At 49.2% G+C, this 15,927-nt stretch overlaps 1 protein-coding gene across 1 annotated transcript; it reads left to right on the top strand.

The window, feature by feature from the left end:
• Window positions 1–10,748: 10,748 nt before the first annotated feature.
• LOC101765845 lies at window positions 10,749–11,861 on the top strand. Its single transcript, XM_004951479.4, has 2 exons — window positions 10,749–11,156; window positions 11,264–11,861. The coding sequence occupies exons 1-2, from the start codon at window positions 10,973–10,975 to the stop codon at window positions 11,530–11,532; spliced, it is 453 nt and encodes a 150-aa protein (XP_004951536.1). The 5' UTR covers window positions 10,749–10,972; the 3' UTR covers window positions 11,533–11,861.
• Window positions 11,862–15,927: the final 4,066 nt, after the last annotated feature.

Raw genomic sequence — 15,927 nt, forward strand, 5'->3', positions numbered from 1 at the left:
GAGGGACGGCAGCATCGTACGGTCACGAGTTCTCCGCTAGAAGGAAATCATGCGGCATGGAGAGAAGGAAAGGGGAGAGGTTGAATTCCCCTTTCCGAAGGACGGAGAGGGGGATAAAGTAAAGTGGATTGAGAAAAAATAAAGGAAAATTGGATTGCAAAAAGATCAGTTGAAGTGATTTTTTACCTCTCAATCCCCTTTAACCAAATGTAAGAAAAATCAGGAACGTAAGGAAAGGGGATTAATTTTGTCAATCTATTGGAGTTACTCTAAATTATACTTAGTTCATGATATATGCATTTTGATAAGCTACAGGTGGTCTCAAATATTATATTTTGACCGCAAAACATTTTATATAACTCCTTTGCGTGGTGTCTGAAAATAGGCTAACTTTTCTAGCGACAGCATCAACGATCGTCACAAGGTTAGCAACGGCATCAACGATCGTCACAAGGTTAGTTGTTTGGGGAGTAGGGGTTGCTATGTGGAGAGGTCCATCATTGCCGGGCTTACAAGGAAGGGTTGCAGGAGCGAGCAAACCGCGATGGTAGCGGGATGGATGGTGACATGGCGTGGAGATCACAAGATCGTCGTTGGCAGCAAGCAGCATCAGAACGAGGGAGTTTGAAAATGAAGAGATTAGCGGTGAAAGTGGATGGTGGGATCAGATCCGCCATTTTTGTTGCTACGAGAGTCAGAGTAGCCGGACGAGGTAGTAGAGAAAAGATGCCCTCACGCACAAGAACCATGCCATACTTAAACTGAAAACCAGAGAAAAAGAAACTTAGGCAATTCTAAGGTTTCAGTATGGAACGGTCCAGATTCATTAGCTACAAAAATAAATAAAACATGCACATAATGGATCGGATAGTCAAGGGCAGATCTAGCAGCAGGTCTATGGGGGGCCTCAAGGCCCCATACTCCCTCCGTTCCGTAAAAACGGACGTCCTGGGCCAACAGACGGTTTCCGAAAAAACGGTTTCCGAAAAAACAGACGTCCTACTCGCGCCGCTGCGATTCTGGACTCCTTTGCCCTCGCGCACGCGAGTGAAATGCCGGTTCTGCTGCCGCATTCAACGCCCCGGACGCCCGCGCCGCATTCATCGCCCCACGTTCCCAAAAATCCCGACGCCCTCTCCCACATGCCAGCAGCAAAAATTTGAGGCGCGCAAGTATCGAACCTGCGACCTCACGCCCGAAACCTCCCTCCATTAGCCATCTGGTCGTTGTGTGTGTCTGGTTAGAGATGCACCCGCAGCTCTATTTATTAGGGGCAGGGATGGAAAAATACCCCCTAATTAATGACTCCTTGGTTACCGTAATCATGTCCTAAACGTCCGTTTTTTTGGAATGGAGGGAGTACTAAGGGTACGTTTGAGAGCACTCCACCTTCCAAAAACTAGCTCCACTCCACCAGCTCCACATATTCCTTGCTCCACTCCACCAACTATAGAAAATCATGGAGCAACTGTACGTGTTTGGCTGTTTGTAGCGCTCCAGCTCCAGAAACACAAGGATTTGGTGGAAAAGTTCTATTTTGCCCATGGTGGATAGCTGGTTCTGTTTTTAGCATCACGAAGGGTTTTTTATTTTGCCGTGCTACAGTAACAAGGCGCTACAGTAACATGATGCATGGATGATCGATGGATTCCTGACGTATTTGAAGCAATTCCTTCATTCCAGGGCATACAACACCTCTGCTCTGAGCTCCTGGAGATCAAGAAAGCCTCGGAGGAAGACTTGCGCGCTAATGTCTACCTCAGCTACCTCTCCTTTGCTAGGATATTCCACGAAGCTGGTGATCTGGACAAGCACGTCCACCGCCTGAAACGTCAGGCCATGGCACACAAGCGGCTCATCCAGCATCTGAGCAGCAGCAACTGCGGCTGGCGGCCTGGATGATGAGGATGGTGCCGGTTCCGGTACCAAGGTCGACGAGGAGCCAGGTATGGACATGGACATGGACGACGATGCAAACGACGACGGTGACCTGGAACTGGAGGTGCTTCTGTCAAAGCAGCAGGGGGAGCAGGCCTTGGAGCTCGTCCTACGGGAGAGGACGATGGTGCCGTAGCAGGGGAAGTCCAGGGTCGCCGAGTGCTTGGCTTCCGTGGCCGGCAACCCGAGGACGCCACGGCCGGAGCTCCTCAAGGCGCTCTCCAGCCTGTGCAAGCTCGGTGAAGCGGAGCGGGCCAACCACCTGCTCTTCAGATGGCACCGTGCGAGCGTCGTCCAGGGATCCCATGATTGCTACATCAAGGAGCTCGCGCGCATGGTGTTCTCCTCCATTGTCCAGGCGTCGAGAAGCTTCGTGGCACTGCACGGGCACCCATCCCCCACACCCCTCAGCTCCTCTGGTGGGCGAGGGAGGAGATGGAGGATTTCAGCGCCGCCTTCTCCGAGTACGTGAGGTCGTCGGCCATGTCCATTTCGCCGGAAAAGACCGCCGGTGGTGGCAGGGGAACGAAGGGGGCGGCTAGGTTTTGGTGCGGCGGAACAATAGGAACGGCGGCAGAAAGAAAAGGGTGAGGCAACGGGAGAAAGAATGATATGTTTTTTTATGAATCGGTAAGATGTAACCAGTGTCAATGGTGGGTAAACTCCACGAGAAGGTTTGAAAATGAGATTTTTGGAGCACCTCTTGAGGTACTCCGCAAAAAATGTAGATCTACCCCCGCTCCACGTTTTTCCTGATGCCGGAGTTGCTGGAGCCGGACGTGTTTGGTTGCGATTTTCTTAAAGTTAGTGGAGCGGAGTGATTTTTACTGGAGTGAAGTGCTCCCAAACAAACCCTAACCACAAACCATGGAGTACTCCCTCCCATGAAAGCTATATATCGCATATGTGATGATTTCTTCATTTGTTGCTTAGAACGTGCACGTGGGCCGTTGAGTAAACTACGATAGCCCAATAACCTTTTCAATGCAGCACGGGTCCACGACCATGCATGCATGTGAGGTGCGTCTAGATATCTGCATGCACAGATCTAGGAAGAAGTGAATCATTTGACATCAGAGTGATTGTTGCATGAATTTTTTTATCTCTTCTTCCTCTTCTTTTGATGCATGCGTTGCTATTGATGTTTGGTTGTGCAAGCATGTCAAAGCCCAACACGTCACTCTCTATTTTCTCCTTCTCCTGTTCTTTCCTTTTTATTGAAGGAAGTTTCTTCTATTTTTTTCCTTCCTTCCTTATGTTTATACTCTTTTTTTTCTTTCCATTCAATCATTTATTTATTTTGTCTTTACTTTTTCCTTGTCATGTCAATGTGATTTTTTTCCTTTCTATTTTGTTTTTCTTCCTTGTTTTTAGGTAAGGTTATTTTTTATCACATCCGTACAAGTTGCTTTAGATATGTTCCCTCTGTCCCGTAAAATTTATTTATAATGCACATGTCTGTTCTCTATTATAAAATTATTTATTCACATGTGTATATATTTTGTTCACGTTCATAGATTTATATGTTCGTGATGTTATAATATTTGTTCGATTTCTATTCTAAATTGTTCGACAGTCAAAATAATTTGTTCGCTTTATAAAACGAATTGTTCGAGCGTAAAAATGATGTTATAATATTTGTTTGAGATGTTGATTGTTTATTTTTTTATATAAACTTTGTAATAATAACTAGTTTGCATGTGGTTCTAGATTTTTAGATTGATTTGATTGTGATGCTAAATTGTTTGTTGGGTCATGTAGACTAAGTTGTTCGACATTGTGGATGTTCAGCTTCTATTTTTGTCCTATACAATTAAATGTTCGTGATGCTGAGTCTTTTTTTCGCATTATGCTATTTTTTATCCGTCATGTTTAACTTTTTATTCTTAGAAAAAATTCATTTGTTCGTGGTATTCAAGAATTTGTTTGCAGTACTCACAACAAATCAATTTATATTTCAAAATAGTTTTTTTAAAAAAATTATCAAAACATGGTTAAGTGGGGTCTTGTTTTGAAGATCTAGTCATAAGAAATACAGTGATGCAACCGGAATTCAATTTAGATGCTCGGTTTATGAGCTATGATTTTTTAAAATTTCAAAACTGAATGCATATGAGTGATGTCATCAACTTTGTGACAGATAGATGCACCGTACTCCCTCCTCTATTGTTGAGGATAAATATAGAAGATATTTGAGAATTTTATCGACTCTTGTGACAGATAGATGCACTGTACTCCCTCCTTCATTTTTTAAGAAAAGATGAAGAAAAAGTGGAAGAAAAGAAGGCAAGGGAGCAGAAGATAGAGGAGCAAAATGAGTCCCTTAGAGATTATGACTCGTGCCGTCACTGCGATACATCACTCTTCTTTAGAGTAAGGTCATGATCATAAAAGTATTATATTAATGTGCTTTCAAATATGAATATAATAATACTACTAAATTCGTATGGTACAGTTTATCAATTCTTAGACCAAGTGTTAGCTATTTCAGGTTTAAATCTTGAGCTGTGTGCTCGCTTTACATTTTGAAGTAGAGAGTAGGGCATACCGAGGATCTTGCTGTTGTCGATTGTTCGCTGAGCTACTCCATCCACGAACAGAAATGGAATGCCAATGGCCATGATGATCCCGTGTTTCCTCGGAGGGGAGAGAGAGAGAGAGTTTTCTGTTGTGTCCAGATTCAAGCGTGTACATGCAGATAAGCCTGGCTGAGAAACGTTACGCGCGCCTCAAGAGGACATCGCATCGATCGCGCACGTAAAACCTGCCCCAACGCGTACGTTCTGAAGCGTGCGTGTCGATCGAGCATGTGTACTCCGGATCCGCTCAGTCCCCGTCAAGCTTGGACTGCATTGGGGGATCAGTCCTCCCACATCTTGTTGCAGCCCGGCCCCTCTCCTCAGTCGTTCCCTTGCCGGCTTTGCTGCCCCAAATCTTGTTGCAGCCCGGCGCCAGCCGCGAAGGCGGGGCGGATCATTTTGGCGCTTGCTGATCGATGACCGACCCATCGAGAGCGACGCCGCACGACCGCAGGCAGGGGACAGGTGCCGGCCGAGCGATCGCCGCGGGCGGGACACCTCACACCTGGCTGGATGCGGGCATGCGGCCGCTCGTTCGAGGACCCCGCGACGCGACCAAATGCCGCCGCGGCGCGCTCTCGGCTCCGTCGGGCCCCGCGCGGGCGACAAGTGTCCCGACAGAGACGGCGCTCGAGTCCCGGTGCGAGCAGAGGTTCCACCCGTCTGTGTGGCCCCGCGTGCCGGCGCTTCGGATCGGAGAGTCGCGTGTCGCGGCAGGTGCGAGACGAAGACGAGGCGCCCACGTACGCCTTCGCTTCTCTGCCGATATTTTGCGTGGGCAGGGCGGCGCTGTGCACGGGCGTCGCGTGGTGCTGCCGTGCTGGTGGCGCATGGCGTCTGACCCCGCTGCTGGTCGGCCGACCTCGCTTAGATTGTGGCGTCGGCCGGAAGCCCGGAATGGATAAGTGCTGGCGGCTTGTGTGCTCTTGCTGCCTGTGCTGAGGCGTCGGGGCGTGCAGGGCGGCGGTGCTTGGCGGGGGCGGGGGCCCAGCACTCGCGCCCTGCGACGAAGCTTCATGCGCCTCTCCCCAAATTCATTGGCACCACAATTTGAAATTGGCAAGACTTCCGGGCGCCCGAAATGGTCTCGGCATGCTCCGCAAAACCTCGCCGATTCGAAACACGGAAGGCCTCGTTTAGTTTCTAAATTGGGAGTGGTAAAGTTTGCACTTTGCCATAAATGCGCAACTGTTGCATTTCGTTTATATTTGTGAATTATTGTCCAAACTTTGACTAATTACACTCAAAAGATTTGTCTCACAAAGTATAACAAAACTGTGCAATTAGTTTTTGATTTCGTCTACATTTAATATTCCATGCATGTACCGCAAGTTTGATGTAATGGGAATCTTCTTTTTGCATAGTGTTAAAGTTGGGAAAAGGTAGTAACTAAACAAGGCCGAAGATGTGCAACCTGAGATTTGATTTTAAAAAAACGAGTCGAATCCGCGGTGGATCAGGCACAGCAATTTGTGCGCGGGTCTATTTGGCATCTAAAGTAACATCAGGGCGCTCGGACCCCACCCCGCCGGATCCATCCACCGTCGTCGTGCCGCGCCGCTGCCGAGACCATGCGCTGCGTCGGGCGGCTGCGGTTGCCCCTGCGCGTCAGGACCCTGCCACGCCGCCGCCAAAGCCGCGCCCTCGACCCGGGTCGCGTTGCAGTACGCCCCTCGCCTCGCGTCAGGCCGCCGGGGCACCAGCACGGTGCCGAGCCAGAAGAGCCGGAGGTGCAGCGGTTGGACCACCAGCGCCGCCGCCCCAAGCTTGTTTTCCGCAGCGCGCGGGAGGGGTCGCCGCCTGGCCCATGGTGCCGTCAGATTTGTCGAGGAGTGGCTCCCGTGCGCGGCGGTCGGGGCCGACGCCGGTTTCGCCGCCGCCGCGGCGGGAGAGGCGGGCGCGGACGGCGAGGGCGAGGGGGGGGCGAGGAGGAAGAGGAGGTCGAGGGCGGCCACGAGCGCGCGCTGCGGGCATGGGGAGAGGAAGACGAAGACGAGGCAGCGAGCGGGGAACCAGCCGAACGAGCGGAGGATTTTACCGAGGAGGGGCATTTTAGTTTTTAAAGAAATCTTTAAGCAGCTAAATTTAGTCAGAAAATTAGCCACAGGTCCTTGATCATCCGAGTCTCTGACTCTCAATCAGGAATACAGGATGACGCAACGCGATTCGGCGATGCGGCGCGGCGGCACGAATGACGCCGCCCACATTTGCTTGCACTAGGCGATTGGCCCTTGGGGCATCTCACGAGATACACTTCATCACCTGTCGAACTGCAAAAGGCAACCACAGAAAAGCAGGGACTTTCGGCAATGAACATGCTGTTAGTGGTGGGTTTGGCAGGTAACTGCTGCCGCTGTAAGCATTTCTCATTGTATACGGTCCAGATGAACTGGCACGAACATGACGCAGCAGGCACCGCTGCTGCCAGGATCACGACGACTACGCAGAGGAGTAGTGTTTGGTGAGCCTGGCACCTGTACAAGGAGACACCGGAGGCTCTGAACATCTTCTGAAAGAAAAAACAAACGTGGCTTCAAGATGATACATTGATATGGACGTCGTCGATGGAGATAACGCTCACGCCTCGGCGGCGCTGCGAAGACGCGCGACAATTCCCGACGACGTTGGAAACAACCCAACCAACCACGCTCCGAAAATGGGAAGAACCCACGCCAGGACAGGTCCTCCATGGACCGGAGCGTTTTTGTCTCTTGCCGGCGTCAGCACGCCGGTAAGAGAACAGGTGGTCCGGTCCCTGAAAATTCATGCGCTTTTTCGCCGATCATGGCGACCACGGGTCGCTAACTTTTACTGGTAATGCTACTGTGCACAGGAAGCTGCACCGAACTTGGCGCTGTCGCTTTCTGCTAGTCTCGTAGGTTACTACCGGTAAGCAGTGCCCCAAGTTGTTGTGAAAAATCGTCATCGAGCAGGGCATGCTTGACGCACTTGCAGCACATACCACGGCCAAACTAGTACGTTGTACTCCCGACGTTTCAATTTAAATTGTAATTCGTTTTGATTTTTTGATTTATAAATATTATTATGTATCAGATGTTCCATTCATAGAAAGACCATGTACTCGCAGACAACAAACCTGCATGAGAAGTGTTGATCGAGCTAGGCTCCGAAGAGAGGGGAAAAGGAAAACGTGCGTTCCGGAAGGAGAACACGGCGTGCAGGTGTGTACCTCGTCGGTCGCCGTCCAAAAAGCTTGAAGTGCTCGAGTACATGCATGCATGGTTGACACCTCGCTTCTCCGGATCTTGTGTGCCAAGGCAGGCAGGATCGTCGTTCGCGCAACATGCAATTTGCGTGTGCTTTTGCATTGGTGAAGTCGATCCGAGTCTATTGAGGCAAGCAGGATCAGGTTCAGGATCCGAGTTTGACCATACCGTTAGGTGGCGCCGCGGCGGCACGAACGACGCCGCCTAACACTGCACTAACCACGACACCTGTGTCAACACCCACTTCCTCGTTGGCAGGCTAGCTCTTCAGCATCTCACAAGATGATGCTACGTCACCTGCAGCCAAACTGCTAAAGCAACGCGGAAAGCAAAACCACTAAGAGAGGGCTAATACTAGTGGTTATGACCGGTGCTCATGGAGTACAAGCTGCTGGTTACTTCGTCCGTTCCAAATTATAGATTATTTTTAACCTTTTATTGTGCATCTAAACATATAGTATATCTAAGTGCATAAAATATATTTAAGTGCATAAAAAACTCTATAAATTTAAAGAAATCAAAACCACATATAATTTAGGGCCTGTTTGGCAACCACCTATTAAAGTTTAACACCCGTCACATCGGATGTTTGGATGCTAATTAGGAGTATTAAATATAGGCTAATTATAAAACTAATTGCACAGATGGAGTATAATTCGCGAGACGAATCTATTAAGCCTAATTAGTCCATGATTTGACAATGTGGTGCTACAGTAACCATTTGCTAATGATGGATTAATTAGGCTTAATAGATTTATCTCGCGAATTAACACAGGGTTCTGCAATTAGTTTTATAATTAGCTCATGTTTAGTTCTCCTAATTAGCATCCGAACATCCGATGTGACACTGTTAAAATTTAACACCTCGTATCCAAACACCCCCTTAGGACAGAGGGGAGTCTGTACGGTCCACATAATTGGTCAACGTAATACTAGTACTCTACTACTCTAGTAGTGTACCGTATCCGTATGCACGTGTTCCGTGAGCCTGACAGGGCCGGCGCCACCTGCGCATGGAGACAGACAGGGGGAGGCTTCTGAAGAAACGTGCCTTCTAGATGGCGATCGATCGCGTCCCGCCGACGCCGCGCACGAGACCCCATCCCCCGTCAGCTAGTACACTGCACGCGCGCGGCGCGCCAACCCATGGGCTGCGGAGACGCGACAACTCCAGGCGACGACATCGGGAAAGCCAACCACGTTCCGAAATGGCAAGAACCAGGGCATGACAAAGGCCCGGCGTGACGGCGTGGGCCGGCCGGGCGGGCGTCTGCCACCGTCACGGGGAGGAAGGAACGGAAGCACGCCGGTGAAAGAACAGGTGGGGTGGCGTCGCTGAGACACCGACCGCATGGACGCCACCTGGTACCACTGCCCACATCACTGCATGCGCAATGCTGCTCCAAATTTGCGCACGTACTAACTACTGCGTGGAGAAATTTCTGCTGCTCCTGCTGAAGGATTTTTCAACGAAAAACCTTCGCGGCACCCCCGTGGAAACTACTCTAATGCTCTAAAAATTCATGAGAAGATTCAGCGCCACTACGCTAGCAAGCAAAGAGGTCCAGTCCGTGTGGACATATCCTATCGGTACTCATCAGTACTTTCCTGAAATCCTGCTCCGTTCATTTGTTTAACGCAAAATCATCGACCGTTCAACCGCAGCCAAGAAGACCTCTGATCCTCACCAGGAACAAGTCTTCTTATTTCATGGTTTGGGCGGTTTGCAGCATCGTGACTTCGCGGAATCGTGGCGCCAGGCCTCGAGCCAGGACTGCTAAAGTCAAAAGACACCATCGATGGAATCTGCTTGACTCATGCACAGCGAGCACCACGATATAAAAATAATCCATTATTTTCTAAAAAAATAATGCTAAAGAACTTCGATGCGCAATAAACCTTTATTTGAGCAGAATTTTTTGTCGCAACATGTAAGGCACGATATTCTTTATGCGATAGAAATCCCAATTTCTATTTGCTCGACGGATAGATTTGTTCCATTTGCATTTAACGGTATTAGTCTTCTCCTGTTCGTATATCCTTATTGATATTTTTTACTTTGGTCATCCATTATTTTTTTTATGACGCCACACATTTCTACCCTAGTTGACAATGATTTCAACGCCTTTGTGATGAAGAGGAGGACTTTGCCCCCTCCCCTCCACACACACGGAGAACAAAAAGAAAAACTATGCATAACTCGCCGAAGACAATGAATACAAGTTGAACAATAGTCACTTTAAGGAATAAGAAATATGTTCGCATTATGTTACAGAGCTGTAACGGCTGCAAATAGGATTTCACCTTTTTCATGTCCAGAAATAGAAATATCGTTGAACGCGAGAAATATAATGGCTTGCCTAAAAAAAAGTGCATATTTACCGTCAAACTGATAAGCTAACAAAGTATTTGCAGACCAAATAGATAATTTCCCAACAACAGTTTGTCAAACAAAAAATCTATAGTAGACCTTTACAATCGCAGTAGGATTTTTCCTTTTTCCCGTTGCCAGAAATAGAAATACTATTGAACACGTGAAAAAACGGTTTGAAAACAATTACTACACACTATCTGCACATTTTATCAGATAATTAAGAGCCGCCAAGTCTAGCACGAGGGATCACAAAGCCACGTTTATACACCAAGGGAGCAACATAAATAGGTGGGAAAAAATGAGTTCAAATAATCACCCGTATCCCGTGCCTTATAAAATCTCGAGTTCTCAAGCCGTGCTACGCAGTACGCACCCCGTGAAAATCCATAAAAATTCAAACCGTCCGCGTGCCCCTCCCGTGTGGACGACGGACGAGGCAGTTCGCAACTCTCCAGCTCTCCACGGACTCTACCGAAGACGACGACGGACGAGAATGATTGGGTGAGCCGTCGGCGTCATCAGCTCGGAAAGGGAGGTTTAGATTAGCCGTAATTACCTTGGAGTCTGGAGTCCTTGGCGAGCTGGGCCCCTCCCATTCTCCGTGCGCGGCCGCGCCTTTATTACCCTCTCCCCGCTGGCGGCAGGGGTTCTCCCCGCACCACCACCACCACACCACGCCGCCCCGTCCCGTCCCGAGAAAGCAAGCGGACCAGCGCCGCGGCGGCCGAGTCAGCCGTCTTCCTCAAGGAGGAGGAAAGCGCCCCAACCCCAAGCCCAGAGCACGCCGCCCGCCCGCCCGCACACCTAACGAGAGAAGAGAAGAACCCCCTCCCCACCTACCCGAGGAGGACGCCATGTCTTCGTCGTTGTCGTCGTCGTCGATGGGGGGCTCCCTCGCGCTCGCGGCCGCCACGGCCGTCGCGTTCTCCGGCTCCCTCGTCATCTTCTCGCTCTGCCGCGCCCACCACGCCCACGCCGCCGCCGAGCCGGAGGGCTCCACGGACCACGCCCTGCTGCGACCCTGCCTCTCCTCCTCAGGTACGAGACGCGACCCCGATCGATGGGCTGGCAGCTACCGCTCGTTCCTCCAGCGGATTGGGGCGGGATTTCTGATGCTCTGTTTTTTTCCCTTCGGTTGTTTGCAGAGAAGCGCAGGCGAGGGGGCAAGGCGAAGCGCAGCAGCAAGGCGGAGAAGCGGGTGCGGTTCGCGGCGGACGTCGTCGACAATGAGGGCGCCCCGCGCCCGACCCGTCACCCCGGGGCCGCCGCTTCGTCGTCGGCGGCCACCTCCACCTGCAGGGGCGCGGCCGCGGCGGCGGAGCCGGACGAGCGGATGATGCCGGCCAACCGGGAGGCGCTCTACCGCGGCATGCTCCGCGACCGCTCCTCCCATCGGGTCACCTGCTCCTACTGACCGCCGCCGGTCGGCCCACCGCGGCGGCGTTGAAGAGTGTTTGGTAGGCAAGCTGTTGACTCCCCGTTTCATCCTTCCTTGCAGTTGCGGATGGATGCCTGTTAATAATAGATTTCTTAGTTTTTTTTCTTTTTTTTCTCTATCACCTTGCTTTGTAGAGTCCTTAAGGCTTAAATTAATCTTCTGTAACTTTGCGTTCGAGCGAGGAAGCTCTGCTCTGCTCTGTAAATATACTGCTTCGATTTCTTCAGAAGAAGAGGAGAAAAAAGAAATCGAAGTCAGCATCTCTTCAAAGTTCTAACACGAGACTCTTGCACGGATTCGTTTCATCGTTTGTCGACGCAAACGAAACCGCAGTAAAAATTCATCGCAAAAGGGAAAAAGGTTAAAAGCGACACGGTGAATTCGTGTCCGGGGGGGAAAAGGGTGCCGTGTGTACGGGGCTCACGACTTCCCGGCCGCGGACCGCGCGATCGTAATCGTACGGGGCACGCGTGCGGTTTGCTTTCCGGGTCGAGCTGGATACGGATGGGCGGCCGACGACGACGACGACGACGACCGGAAGCCACCTTCGCCTCGGTCGTCGGCGAGCCGGGTCGCCAACGCCAACTAGCCACGGGCAAAGTTCATGGGCGCTGGAGACCTTGCCGCCCCCGGGCCGTCCCATTTCTGGATTGTGTTGGTCACCATCGCGCAGCAATCCAGCAACGAGCGGTCGGAAACAGGCTGGTGCCGGGTTTGTACAGGCAGGGCACGTTCACAGCTGCGGCGAAGATTCCTCTATCCACTTCCAAACTAGTGCTGCCAATGGCGATGCCGGCGACGAGCACGCGAATCCGCAGCGAAATAAACTAGGACTTGCGCCCCCTTTTCGTTCTTCTCTTGATTAATCATTCAGAAAAAAAAATTATCGGATTTTCCATAAACGCAGCGTGGCATTGTCCTAGCTCTGTTTTAGAAAAAACATATAAAAAATAGTGGCATTGTCAGCTACTGGAAGCAGCTAGCGGAATTGTCGAGAGGGTTTGGAATCGCAGGGAAGGCCAGAATTGTCGAGACCTTGGATTGGCCTTGGCCGTGGGTTTCTTAATTTTGGCACTCCGTCGTTGCATGGGATGGGCCCTCGCACTCGCCAATTTGCTATCGCATCTCACAGAAAAGGGATCGTCTGTGCTTAATTCAGTACCGCTACTTTCGGTACTGGTAGTACTGACGCACTGTAGGCTTTCTTTGATTCTTTGTACATCTTGATGCGAGTAAATAGTTGCATATTGTTTTCGCAAAAAGAAAACAAAATTGCACACTCATATGGGATATTCTCCCATCCATCATCATACAAGCTTTGAAGAAATCGGATCGCGAAAGAGGAATATAAGGCCGGCTAGATGCCGTACCCTCTTGGAGATAATCCACCCTCTAGTTAATCACGTAAATCATACCCACTACAGTCACAAAAAGGAGTGTGTTCAAGAATTGACCTGGTCAACAATGCACTGCTTTGACCACGAAGTACTGGTATAGTGAAAAACCATCTAAAATTGAGTGATTTTTGACCACATTAACTTGAGAGCTCAGTCAAAATACTTTAAAAGGGATATTTTTTGTGGTGGTCCAAACTTAAACATGTTGCTTACGCAAACCGGGGAGAGAGCGCGAATACGACCGCAGGAGGATGCCACGAAGGAAGACAGGCAACTTCGTTACCATGCCGTTTTTCCTAACAAAGTTACTGCTCTGTAGATTTCTCGCCCTCTTCTTCCAGGTTCTGGGCTTTAGCTAGGAAGCTACTATGAAATCTGCTTGCCAATTAAGCAGAAGAGAAGGAAAAAGAATCATATAGCTGTCACTGTTACTAACACGAGCCTCTTGCACGGATTCATCCATTAGTGAAAACGCGGTTCTTCCAACCTCCAATCAAAATCCCAGTAAAACCGTAAATAAAAGGGAGAGTTAAAAACGGGGGTGGTTAAATTCGTTGGCGGCCAGGCGAGCTGAAGAGGGTTCTCCGTTCTCGGGTGTGAAGCGTGAACTGACCCGGGGGCGGTGTCCGTGAGACCGTGACCTCCGAGCTAGAACCTCTTCGCCACGTTCGCGTCCAGCCTAGTAGTAGGCACGAGCACGACGCGTGACGCGTCTTCGGCGCGTGCTCCTATTTCTGCCGAGCTCATGGGAATGCAGCAGACACCGGGCTCGGGAGGTGGATCTGGCACGGCCTGGTACTCTCTCTGGTCTTGGTCCCCCCGCGCAACGGCCGGCCTGCGAAGCTGGCGAGAGCTGCTGCCGTGTTCGATCGTTCAAGGCGAGAGCGGTTGGCCGGTTGCCGGTTGGAAACATGCGGATGCCCGGTTTGGACAAGCAGGACGTGTTCACAGTACAGCTGCGGCGAAGATTCCTCTATCCACTTCTCTAGACTATAGTATACACTTTTTTTTTCTTTTCTCGCTCCACGGAATAGCGAGCATGCGAATCAGGACCGGAGTAAACTAGGACCTGGTCGTTGCCTTGATTTCATTTGATTTTCCTGACAACGCGCAACAGCATTGCTATTGTTTTATATTATTTTTATGCAATACAAAAATTAGTGGCACGGACCATTGGAATCGTGGGGAAAAAGGCTGGCTGGAATAGTTGAGTCCGGTCAAACTAATCTGGATGATCTGGTGGCGCTGTTGGATGGGCGGGGTTTTATTAATTTAAATCTCATGATATGGGATGAGAGGGCCCTCCCCATTTGCTACGGCATCTCCAAGTAGAAAATCCAGGGGGCCCTTGATTCCTCCTAATTTCGGTTGTATGATGATGAGGGTGAGTACTCATCACTAGTAATATGCTACATTTTCTTATCTTTTGTGTGCACCACAATATTACTCATCTGTATATAAAAATCACATTGCAGCCTACAAAATGCACTCCATTAATCATTTAGCCTTTATCTATCTATGAGAAAAGTAAATTCACCTTTTTTCATATATATCAGATTTGGTCATACCATCACCATCAAAGTAACGACAGAGAATACCGGAACCTAAAAAATGAAGAAGAGATCTAAGACTATTTGTTGCGACGCTCTTCGAGAGAACCCACCCCTGATTAATCATGGCAGTATATACGAAGATGACATGAAGATGCGAGGAATAACGTGTCATTTTCTTCACCCCTTTCCAACCAATTCAAGCTACATTGCGATGCAAGCAACAACTATCCTCCTCGTTGACCTTGACCTAATTTAAATAAATCCATTGCAGACTTATGAAGGATAGCGATTGCATTGCAGCTTTGCAAAGTGACGGAGGCTACTAATATATTTAGACTACAATGTTGCAAGTTGCTCCCCCCTCGTTGTCATGATCTCATCGCCACTGCGTAGGATAGAAGTTAGAAACAAATATATAAGAGGGGGCCAACTAGTTAAAAATGAGTTATTAAGGGGGCTTAAACATTATTTTCCTATAATATATATGGTGAAATCTCGTGTGCAGTATGAAAATTCAACTAGCATGGGGCCACCCCCTTTCCTCCGCCCTCGTGCTGCCACTGCATATTTCATCTTCCCCTCAGTGTATGTTGCTCTATTTCCATAAGGTTGGACACATGGATTTTACTTTGCCATTTTCTTGCAGCCCTGCCTCTCTGAATTGAGTATCTCATCATTACCCATTTTCTTGTCCATATTGAGTATCTCATCATTATCCATTGTCATGAAGCTTTAGAATGGCAGAGTTGCTGTGTTGGATTAGTGTGGTGGACAAACGCCATGTCTTGGCAAAGTTCTCTAGCTTTACCGTGACCAATTTTGTCGTTTGCAGAAAATTTTTTACGCGATCCTTGTCTGTTTCTAACCATTGATTTCGATATATGTGCTAGTTCCAAATTATAGATCGTTTTGATTTTTTATTATCTTATCCCTATAAGATCTTCCTCCACTAGCAGGGCAAACAGGCCTATAACAGAGGAGTACTTTTTTTAGATAGCCTCGCTTATGAGAGTACAAGTTGTATTATCTGACACATAAACACACTCCACACACACCCGTCTAGGAAAAATCATAGAAAATCCTCCCGAAATCCGCTTCCGGAGAGGTCCGAACCTAGGACCTCCTACTGAGGCTAATGCTACTTGGGCTTCCGGTGACCAACCGGTCCCAGACCCGTTCACAGGGAGTACTTCTTTATTATTGGTAGGTACCTTACGCACTTGAAGGCTGCAAGGGGAAGGGAAAAGATCAAGAAAGAGCAATATAATCCAAGATATTGCCAGGGGCTACATATTTGTTTTAGTTGCTTTCAACGCAGTTTTTTTCTTTCTTTAAAAAATTGCAAAATAAAATCGTCCTTGATTGGAACTCTATCAAAAGAGTGTGCCAATCGGACAACAATATTGGGGGTAACCAGCCTT

The sequence above is a fragment of the Setaria italica genome, chromosome I (genome assembly GCF_000263155.2).
Source record: "Setaria italica strain Yugu1 chromosome I, Setaria_italica_v2.0, whole genome shotgun sequence".
Classification (NCBI taxonomy): Eukaryota; Viridiplantae; Streptophyta; class Magnoliopsida; order Poales; family Poaceae; genus Setaria; species Setaria italica.